Source organism: Homarus americanus, unplaced genomic scaffold (genome assembly GCF_018991925.1).
Source record: "Homarus americanus isolate GMGI-L3 unplaced genomic scaffold, GMGI_Hamer_2.0 scaffold54443, whole genome shotgun sequence".
In the NCBI taxonomy this organism is placed as follows: Eukaryota; Metazoa; Arthropoda; class Malacostraca; order Decapoda; family Nephropidae; genus Homarus; species Homarus americanus.
This window is the reverse complement of record NW_024750852.1, coordinates 3674610-3685739: the sequence shown is the minus strand read 5'-3', so window position 1 is coordinate 3685739 and position 11130 is coordinate 3674610. Positions and strand designations below refer to the sequence as shown.

General features: G+C 41.8%; 2 protein-coding genes across 2 annotated transcripts; both read left to right on the top strand.

Annotated features, from left to right (window-relative positions):
* The first annotated feature begins 230 nt into the window (after nt 1-230).
* Nucleotides 231-1856, top strand: LOC121854418 (beta-1,3-galactosyltransferase 5-like). The gene is made up of 2 exons (XM_042349089.1): nt 231-340; nt 759-1856. Exons 1-2 carry the CDS (start codon nt 231-233, stop codon nt 1471-1473), a joined length of 825 nt encoding a protein of 274 aa, XP_042205023.1. The 3' UTR covers nt 1474-1856.
* A 1345-nt stretch (nt 1857-3201) lies between these two features.
* On the top strand, nt 3202-9190 carry LOC121854358. The gene is made up of 5 exons (XM_042348981.1): nt 3202-3777; nt 4707-4840; nt 6198-6838; nt 7659-7757; nt 8362-9190. The coding sequence occupies exons 1-5, from the start codon at nt 3699-3701 to the stop codon at nt 9089-9091; spliced, it is 1683 nt and encodes a 560-aa protein (XP_042204915.1). The 5' UTR covers nt 3202-3698; the 3' UTR covers nt 9092-9190.
* The last annotated feature ends 1940 nt before the right edge of the window (nt 9191-11130 follow it).

Below are 11130 nucleotides of genomic sequence, written 5' to 3'. Positions count from 1 at the left end.
AAAGTGTTTCATTGGTTACAGAAGAAAGACCTATGACTAATTTGTGATACAATACATAATGATGGATGGAACTTGGTCAGTATTTATACTTGGTTGTTTATATTTGGTGTGTGTGTGTGTGTGTGTGTGTACACACAAAGAGACGACTGACGACGTAATTGTCAGCACTTTTACAAGGTAACAAGTAGCTTCAAAAGACTGAGAATAAGTTTGGCCAGCAGTAAAAAGTGATGTGTTACAGGTACCTGATAAATGAACCTGACCTGTGTGACCACGAGGTCAACATCATCAACATGATCCCCGTCGCTCCTGCCAGACGGATGACGCGGCTCATGATCAGGTATGTGACCTTGAGTGGTACATGAACTCTGTGACCTGGTGACTGACCTACATGACCAGCTACGTGTCTTGTATGACCTATTATATGACCTGATTAACCGGGATGAGTTGTAAAAGTAAAGGGAGAAGAGTGGAGAGTCAGTTACGGTACCTCCCTGCTGTCCCCACAGTCCTAGCGGGCAGTCATGCCACTGAGACCCGCTGTCACATTTAGGAAGAAAGTTATGGCTGAGTTCATTAATCTCTATATCCACAGTAAATAGTATGACTCAAGACTTTGTGCATAAGAACAGGAAATTGCGTTTTATGACAAAGATTTTTTTCTTCCGACTGCTGTACTGTCCTGATGTTTTATTTAACCAACTATACGTTAAGGGTGTATGGTAATGTTTGACTAATGAAAGTGGTTGTTGTGGCAGGGAGTTGTGGGGGCAGCGGAAGTACTCCAGCAAGATAAGGATGAAGACCGTGTTTGTGGTCGGGATCACCAACTCCAACTACCAAAGTCAACTTCTCCACGAGAGTCAACACTACCACGACATCATCCAACTCGACTTTGTTGATTCATATTTTAATCTGACATTAAAAACATTATCCATCCTTCACTGGACACAAAACTTTTGTCCGGGGGCGAAATGGATTCTGAAGAGCGACGATGACGTATTGGTCAACCCATTTACCCTGACCGAGTACCTAACCCAGCATCCCACAGCGGATTTTGTATGCAGAATGAACAAGTATTTAGAGGTGTGTCGCCTTGGTAAGAGGTGCCCAACAAAGTGGGCAGTGTCCACCGAAGAATACCCCAACAGGTACTACCCTCCCTATTGCAGCGGTCCCGCCTACGTCGTCTCCAGCAGAATTGCAAGGCTGGTCTACACCGCTGCCAACAAGACCCACCCTCACGTCATAGAAGACGCTTACTTTACTGGTATCGTAGCCGAGCCCTTGAAGCCTAGATATGTTAATCTTCCCTATAGAAGGTTCCCCAGAAGAGTCTCCCATCTTATGAAACAACCAAACCTTAGTAAAGCTGTGTTCTCCATGTATATTCAAAATAACCAAGATTTTTTGCGCACTCTTTGGGACCGGAACCTCCAAAAGATGAATGTTTCCAACGTTAAAACATCTTGACAGCAGCGCGCTAAACCTTGCCTTTTATTGTAACTGGACAGAAGAGATCCTGTCAAGAGACAAAGATAAACGGAGATAAATATATCAGACAAATGAATTAAAAAACACATTCTGTATAACAATAAGTGATAAGAAAGATGCGTTGACAAGTATCATTCTTTACGGATTTGATATGGCTATTTTGGGTTCACGTGTTAGTGAATTTTCGCAATTAAAAAAATGTATGGAAACGGATATAAATTCTCGAAGAATAAAGGATGGAGGAAAAAATAGGAAGCTAGAGCAGTACATTTAAGATGTGAGAAGTTGTTGTTATAACGTTATTACTTCGCTTCAACAACTAAGGTCTTGAAATGCGTAACAAGGTTATTAATACACTTAATAAGAGCATAAGAAAATAAGGAGTCTGTAGTAGGCTGGTTGGCCTGTGCATGGCCGCTCCTGTCGAGAGTTACTACCACTCTATCATCCATGAATCTATCTAGCCTTCTTTTAAAACTTTCCAGCGTTCCAGCACTTACTACAAAGTTGCTAAGCTTGTTCCACTCGTCCACCACCCTATTTGTGAACCAGTTCCTTCCTATCTCCCTCTTTAACCTAAACTTATCCACCTTAAATCCGTTGCAACGAGTCCTATCCTGCTCGGATATTATAAGAACTTATCTATATCTCCTTTATTGATTCCTTTCACTCACTTAAATACTTCTATCATATCTCCCCGCACTCTTCGTCTTTCTAGGGAATGCAAGTTTTTTTTTTTTTTAATCTATCTTGATATGGAAGGTTTCTAAGTCCCGGAATCATTTTCGTCATTCTTCGCTGCACAGACTCCAGTGAATTGATATCCATTCTATAATATGGGCACCAGAACTGAACAGCATAATCGAGGTGCGGCCTGAATAGGGCAAGATATAGTTACAATATGACCTCTGCACTCTTGTTACTTACACTTCTAGATATAAAACCCAATACTCTGTTTGCCTCATTTCGAACATTAACGCACTGTTTTCTAGGCCGTAGGTCCGGGCTTACTGTACAAGTACCCCTAGGTCTCTTTCACAAGTCGACTTCTCAAGGTTGATATTGCTAAGGCTGTTACATTGACAGTATTTGTTCTTCCAATATTAAGTACGCTGCACTTGCTGGTGTTGAATATCATTTGCCATTTTTCTGGCAAGCGATAAAATTATGAGATGTGAAACTATCTGTAGTTGGGAGAAGACAAAAATAGAAATATCCACAGTTATATTGTCAAAACACAGAGAGAATGTCAGTATAAACAATGGGCCCGCCCTGGCAGTGATGATATGGAATACTTTACTGTACGTTCTTTAAACCATAACAAATGTATCTTTTCTAAGTAAAATAAAAGTAATGTTCTGATTTTCTAAGTGAAATCTTCAAGGTCATCCTGTCGCTTTCATGTAAAATTCCAAGCGAATGTTTATTTTTAATTATTTTTAGTGCATTGTGTAAATTAGGCGCTATTTCAGAATTTCTTGTCTGTATTATCTTGAAAACCAACATTTTAATCAGTCGTCCATGTTAAAAAAAATTACGAGTAAATAAAAATCATTAAATATTAAAATAATTGTTTAAATTTAGTTTTTGATGTGTACAATAATTTCATGTAGAGTACGATCATATTGGCGCGGTACGATATGTTGGGTTTATTGTAGGTGATTCCCTATCGTGAAAAATTAAGTGGGAATGCGAGTCGCAGTCAGGGCAGTGTAGCGTCGAGTTAACACTACAGTAGCACCTCCTCTTCCGCGGACGTACTGTACCTAATAAATTGGCTTTTTTACAACCACAGTTACAACACCTGTATATACAGCCATAACTATAACACCTGTATATACGGCCACAACTATAACACCTGTATATACGGCCACAACTACAATACCTGTACGGCCACAACTGCAACACCTGTACGGCCACAACTGCAACACCTGTAAGGCCATAACTACAACACCTGTATATACAGCCACAACTATAACACCTGTATATACGGCCACAACTACAATACCTGTACGGCCACAACTACAACACCTGTACGGCCACAACTACAACACCTGTAAGGCCATAACTACAACACCTGTATATACGGCCACAACTATAACACCTGTATATACGGCCACAACTACAATACCTGTACGGCCACAACTGCAACACCTGTACGGCCACAACTGCAACACCTGTACAGCCACTACTACAACACCTGTATGACCACATCATCTTTGCGACAAGTACAACATCGCCTTAGTTCCAGGGAGCGTGTGTGCAGCAGTATGTTCATTAAAAGTAGGTAGAAAGACACCTATCGTGTACTATAATACTGTAATAGTAATGCCAGATGTCTGGAGAGCATTATGACGGCAGTTTTGAATTTTCTCTTCTACTGCAACAATCGCTAGTTTAGGACGCCCTCCTTACTCATCATGTGAGCAGTAGTCTAAATGGATTACAACGCCGAGGTCACAGAGGGTCTTTATCAAGCCCCAGTGACCAGGTTACTGTGGCAATGGATTATTTGAGTAGTTTTTTTTTAGTCCACAAAACTGTCTAAACTCTTACACAATGGTTGACTTGCCTTCAATACATACACGTTCTGTTTGGGGCTGTGAATAAAAGGTTTTATCTACTTACAGTCTAAGACATAGCGTTGTGGTGTTTCACATATTTGACATTTTGTGCTCACATCTTCGCGGGGGCATCTTGCCACCTACTTAACCTGTATGTCTTGGTCTTAATCTTGCAGTGGCAACGTCTGCTGACCTTGTTATTTTCTCCATTAAATTTTATACTTGATGAATTTGATTATTGTGGACAATTTTATACCACGCCAGAAAGGCAGGCGTAGTACTGCTGTGTTCGGTTTTGGAGACAAATATGTGGAAGTGAATGCAGGAGACAGTTCAGTTCTTAAAGTCAATTTTCAATTGTAGTTAAAACAACAACTAAGATTAAAAAAAAATCTCCTAATTCAACAGCTAGACAGGCAAAATAATACCTTACTGTACGTACTCTCTAGATTGCTAGAATGTCACCAAATTTATACACGTAAAGAAAATACACATCACGGGAAGGCTTCTGACAATATTATATAATTAGCAAGCAAACCTTCAATTAATATAAAATATCGCACTGCAACACTGTGTGTCGAGGAGGAAACACAAGCAAGAAATAATATTAAGAAAGAAACATTTGTATGTCACGGGGCGGTGTTACAGGTGTGTGGCGACGATGGCGAGCGTCAAGGGTGAGCTGGCGTCTGGCGCTGAGACTTGTAATGATCACTGGCATCTTCCTCGCCCTGTACATCCTCAGCTCCCTCAACACCAGCACATCACCCACACACAACTCCGTAAGTCAACCTTTTGTTTTCAGCCAAGTGGCAACCTTATACTTATCAACTTGAGGTGCATCTCTCTTAACTTGTAATTGTTGATGAACAGTTAATTTAATAACCAAGAACGTGTCCTTAAAAAATCATATTACTGAAGCACAGTAATACATCATCATACATCAACATTACTGTTAAAATGCAAATTACCATGTGTGTGTGTGTGTGTGTGTGTTCTGTCAGCGTATGTACTGCTGTCGTGCGCTTAGTTTGCTGGTCAGTTCTCCCAGGATCTGTGAACGTATATCGTGATCTTAATTATTCTTGCAGTACTGTAAATGTGATCACATAAACTGATTTCTTCAACACTATCATGTAGGCCAGTGTCTCGCACAAATGGTGACAGCACAAACTTCGAAACTTGTTTTCTAGGTGAGTCAGAACCTGATAGGTGACTAGTGCTAGCAAGGACCCGGTGGCCTAAAATTCTCCTGAGAAAGACAAGTCGAATAATCGCCGGGTAAAAATTCAGAACCATATTAGCTGCCAAATGTTAACTAACATTTCAATTTAAACTGCTACTCCGTGTGTTACAACCCTCTTTTTACAATGAAGTGTTGCACTCAAGTTTAATGAGTCAGACGTGAAGACCAGTGCGGAAAAATATATATTTATCACCTATAACAATACAGTATATCATATTTCGAGGAATATTTATGTAAATGCAAGTCTTGATCAACTTGTAAATAATCACTTTTAAATAATTTCCGTTAGCACCGAAATACTTTGAGATGCAGGAACTGACTGGGACAGTGCTTGCCTTCTGTCCTATAAGGCTTGATCACAGTTCAGTTCACCCAGCTGTAAATGGGTACAGTTACTTTACAGTTGGGAAAGAGAAGGCGGTCGAACACAGTGCCGGGTCACGCTGCTTGTGTCATAATACACAGTGCATTGTGTCCACTATGTCCCTAACAGACAATATTAAGAACTGAAAATAAGTATATTATCTAAGTTAAGTAATACAAGAACTCAGTATTTTGTCCAAACATTCTCGGTAGTTAGGCCGCGCCAAGTTTTAAATTGGTACCACTTTACATTTATAAATTCAAGCTTAAAAATTATGAAACGATTCTTGGCCACTGGAGGACATGACAGCCTGTACACTTAGTGGTCTTTATTGTCTTACGTAAGGTTGGCTCTTCAAACCATTTATTTATCATTTCGAGTCCGTATTATGTGCGTCACTCATAAACCAACTCTATGAAAGTAATCAAAACAAAGATGAACATGTGTCAAGAATCTCGTCTTATTTATAACTGATAGTTGCTTAGGACCAATGGCACTGCCACCCTTATTACTCTCCAGTTACTTCCAGATGCATGTAAGGAGAGAGGGTGTTGGGCCTCAGGCCAGAACCTCCATCAAGGATACTGGATGGACCGTTGGCGGAACACAGCAGCTGGGTCACCATGATGTGGATAACGTGGTGGAACAGCAGCTGGGTCACCATGATGTGGATAACGTGGTGGAACAGCAGCTGGGTCACCATGATGTGGATAACGTGGTGGAACAGCAGCTGGGTCACCATGATGTGGATAACGTGGTGGAACAGCAGCTGGGTCACCATGATGTGGATAACGTGGTGGAACAGCAGCTGGGTCACCATGATGTGGATAACGTGGTGGAACAGCAGCTGGGTCACCATGAGGTGGATAACGTGGTGGAACAGCAGCTGGGTCACCATGATGTGGATAACGTGGTGGAACAGCAGCTGGGTCACCATGATGTGGATAAAGTGGTGGAACAGCAACTGGGTCACTATGATGTGGACAAAGTGGTGGAACAGCAACTGGGTCACCATGATGTGGATAAAGTGGTGGAACAGCAACTGGGTCACTATGATGTGGATAAAGTGGTGGAACAGCAACTGGGTCACTATGATGTGGATAACATAGGTAAGGACCATCCAGTGGGTCAACCTACAGCTTCACCTCAGAAGCAGCAGTTTCCATACAGGTGAGTGTCTCTTACTGCTATTCCCTCACCACCACACCTGCACAGCTCACCACCGTCCACCACACCCGCACTCCTCACCACCACACACCTGCACTCCTCACCACCACACCTGCACTCCTCACCACCACACACCTGCACTCCTCACCACCACACATGCACTCCTCACTACCACACCTGCACTCCTCACTATCACACCTGTACTCACCACCACACCTGCACTCCTCACCACCACACACCTGCACTCACCACCACACATGCACTCCTCACTATCACACCTGTACCACACCACACCTGCACTCCTCACTACCACACACCTGCACTCCCTCACCACACACATGCACTCCTCACTGCCACACCTGCACTCCTCACTATCACACCTGTACTCCTCACCACCACACCTGCACTCCTTACTACCACACCTGCACTCCTCACCACCACACACCTGCACTCCTCACCACCACACATGCACTCACCACCACACCTGCACTCCTCACCACCACACCTGTACTCCTCACCACCACACCTGCACTCCTCACCACCACACCTGTACTCCTCACCACCACACCTGCACTCCTCACCACCACACCTGTACTCCTCACCACCACACCTGCACTCCTCACCACCACACCTGCACTCCTCACCACCACACCTGTACTGCTCGGAATAAGTTGATTTAAAATATTGTTACCTTGATAAAAGGTAATACAAGCTGGTGACTAATTGTACCAGGCAACTAGTAACTGTACATTGTAATACAGAGTACAAGATAGCGAGAAACTGTACAGTAGTGTACAAGACCTTACAGCGTAATATGTTTCAGGTACCTTATAAATGAACCTCACATTTGTGACCACGACGTCAACATTATCAACATGATTCCCATCGCTCTTACAAGACTTAAGAGGAGGTTATACATCAGGTACGTGACCTACATGACCTGTTACGTGATGTGCAGTACTTGGCACGTGACCTGCATGACCAGATATATTATCGAGTATGACCTGATATATGACTGTACTACCGGGGTAATGTGGCAGTACAGGGCAGTTGTAGGGGAGTCTGCTAGTGTAACGTTATAATAGTTTGTGTGACACCACCTGGTTATCCCAGGAGACCGTCCATCACACACCTCAAACCTTTCATAAGCCTTTATCTTGTAACCTTCGCCACTGCTCTCCACTGCCAGAATAATAACCATCTATATTTACTACTGTACTCTTAAAGTCAACAGCAGTTTTTATTATCTAGTGTTGTTAAAAACTGACAAACTAATTACAACATCCAATTACGGTCTTAAACCATGAACAATATAGTTTATCATGATATAAATTTCTTTCACCTTCATCCTTGATTCATATCGGGAAATGAGGTGGCACCAGGTGACACCATTTCCCGCATGTCTGTCAAATCTTCTCTTATATAGTTTTCTTCCGACTACTGTACAGTCCTGATGTTTTATTTAACCAACTATACGTTAAGGGTGTATGGTAATGTTTGACTAATGAAAGTGGTTGTTGTGGCAGGGAGTTGTGGGGGCAGCGGAAGTACTCCAGCAAGATAAGGATGAAGACCGTGTTTGTGGTCGGGATCACCAACTCCAACTACCAAAGTCAACTTCTCCACGAGAGTCAACACTACCACGACATCATCCAACTCGACTTTGTTGATTCATATTTTAATCTGACATTAAAAACATTATCCATCCTTCACTGGACACAAAACTTTTGTCCGGGGGCGAAATGGATTCTGAAGAGCGACGATGACGTATTGGTCAACCCATTTACCCTGACCGAGTACCTAACCCAGCATCCCACAGCTGATTTTGTATGTAAGATGAACAGAAATTCGCAGGTTTGTCGCGAAGGGAAATGGTGTCCGAAAAAATGGCAGGTTAGCTACGAAGAATACCCCTTTAACTTATACCCTCTCTCCTGTCACGGTTTCGTTTACGTGATCTCTAGAAAGATGGCTCGGTTGGTCTACGCCTCCGCCAATAAAACTCACCCATACCGCATGGAAGACATCTACTTTACCGGCATTGTGGCCAAGCACTTTAACCCTGTACGTCAACACTTAAGCAAATATTTGTTTCCAATACAAATAAAAACTCTTACAATTCTTCCTAAACTGGGCAAATTACTGTTCTTGTTAAAGCCTGATCTTATAAAAGGATTTGAGCTCACAATGTGGGAGCGAATTCTCCAAGAGAGTTATAATCACACGGTTACCAAAAATTCGGGAACAGCATTCTAAATATTATTATTTATTTGCAGGCGATAGTAGTCTTTATACCAGCCACTCATCTTTATTTCTCTCCCTCGACATGGCCACCAAGTGAATGACCATTCATTTAATAAGATACCACTGCAGGCTAGCCTGTAACAGCTGTGGAAGTTCGCAGGTGTTTTGGTGCAGTTGTGTGACAGCCCAGGTGCAGCACGTACGGTGACCAGGGATCATATAGCTCAAACACTGATTTCGTAATTTAATTACTATGTATTTCACCAAGTGTAATACGAGTAGTGTACCATCTCTCATGCTTTGCTATCAAAAAAAAAATGCTTGAGCCTGGACAAGCAAGCTGGAAAATGGAGTAATGGGGTGGGACTGGGACTATTAAAACCAAGAAAATAAGTTCCTGTGCGGCAGAAGCAGTAAGAGAGAGATGGACTAAGTACCAAGAACCGTACAATTATAAGGATAAGGTACAGGTAAGAAAAGAAAAAACAAATAAAGATCGAACTTCTAATTATAGAATCAGAAGTTGAGGTAGCTGTGAGCAAAATGAAAGATAAGAGCTTGTGGAGTCGATCAGCTTCCAGCAGAATTTAGCCTATAAATCAAATGGGCAAGAATGTGATAATGTTTGACTAAAATATGTAATTTTATATAGTGTACTTCAAAGGAGACTTTCCCAGGGATTAAAAAGACAAACAATGTTTGTATTATTACCAACAAAGCCAAGACCATTAGACTCTACGGACTTGTCACTTACTACCTCAAACAACACTTATTTTGCCTTGCCTTATTTACCTAATGGCCTCCCGTTAGAGGTGGCCATACCGAGGGAAGGAGCTAGTGGCCTGTATAGAATCCATCCATTGGTCTTGACCACATAGGAAATACTTCTTCAGAGGGTGGTAGGCCTATGGAACTGTTTACCAGCCCAAGCTGAGGAATCAAGAACAGTACCGGGATTCAAAGTAACTAGACAAAATTATCAAGAACAATGGAGGGATCCTACACAGGCCACTAGCCTAGCCTGTTTAATATAGGAACCAACAGCAACCCGAAACTGAAACATTTGATTGTAGCCATTTTTCTTATTTAATCTACTATTGTTTGATATAACTTAATTACAACTTCAACACTTACCGATGAAATGCTATAGAATCTCTCCTGTCCCTCCGGATACATTCATATGCCGAGCAGATGGCATAATGGAGCAAAAATTGAGAGCGAAGCACAGTGTACGGTTAATGTTAGGCGGGAGCTCAGGGATATGACGTCATGCTGCCCAATCTACTACGTACTTGGATTTTACTCAGTAACCTACAGTGAATTCCTGGCGTTAATTTGCGAACCGAAAAATCCCTGTATAGGTATTTAATTATTTTTCTATTCATTTCTTTAAAGGTATTTAGTTATACACGAATTTCCTTTGCAACAAAATAAGGGTGTCTCAAACATTTTACCAGACACATGGTAATCTAATTTCATCATGAATGATTTGGTGCAAGAATTTTGTAATTCTAGTAGTGTTTTTTCTTTTAATTTTGGATATGGTAAGAATTTTTTTTTTTTTTTGAGAATAGCCCACCCGGACACAGGTCATCGACCCACAACGGGGCCCAGGGGGCGAAAAAATAAGAGTAAAAATAAATTAAAAATAGAAATGAAAAAGCCTATATTAATCTACTGTACACCACGAAAATGCCGGAAAACCAGCTTTTTGAAGTAAGACAGATTGTATGAGTATGGAAACACAGAAGAAGGCAGAGCATTCCACAGTTTGGCTGTGTGGGGAAAGAAGGATGTACTATAACGGGTTATTCTAGTGTGACCGACATCCACAGAGAAAAGGTGGGCACCGCGGGCAAGACGTGTGTAATAGCCCACGGCCTTGCCGGCGATGCACAAGATGCCGAATCCACCAAACAATGCCCGTTAAAAGTACTTGTAAAAGAGAAAGAGAGTGAAGTATAAATAGAAAAAATGACACACCCATATTTTCAGTGATAGTTTACTTAGCTATAACCATTGTGAAATACCTGTATAGTTAAAATTGTAGC

Coding starts and splice junctions, on each gene's coding strand:
- LOC121854418 (XM_042349089.1), top strand. CDS start 231: ATGTGTTACAGGTACCTGATAAATGAACCTGACCTGTGTGACCACGAG. Junction 341..758: donor ATGACGCGGCTCATGATCAG/GTATGTGACCTT, acceptor TTGTTGTGGCAG/GGAGTTGTGGGGGCAGCGGA.
- LOC121854358 (XM_042348981.1), top strand. CDS start 3,699: ATGACCACATCATCTTTGCGACAAGTACAACATCGCCTTAGTTCCAGG. Junction 3,778..4,706: donor CAGCAGTATGTTCATTAAAA/GTAGGTAGAAAG, acceptor GCGGTGTTACAG/GTGTGTGGCGACGATGGCGA. Junction 7,758..8,361: donor AAGAGGAGGTTATACATCAG/GTACGTGACCTA, acceptor TTGTTGTGGCAG/GGAGTTGTGGGGGCAGCGGA.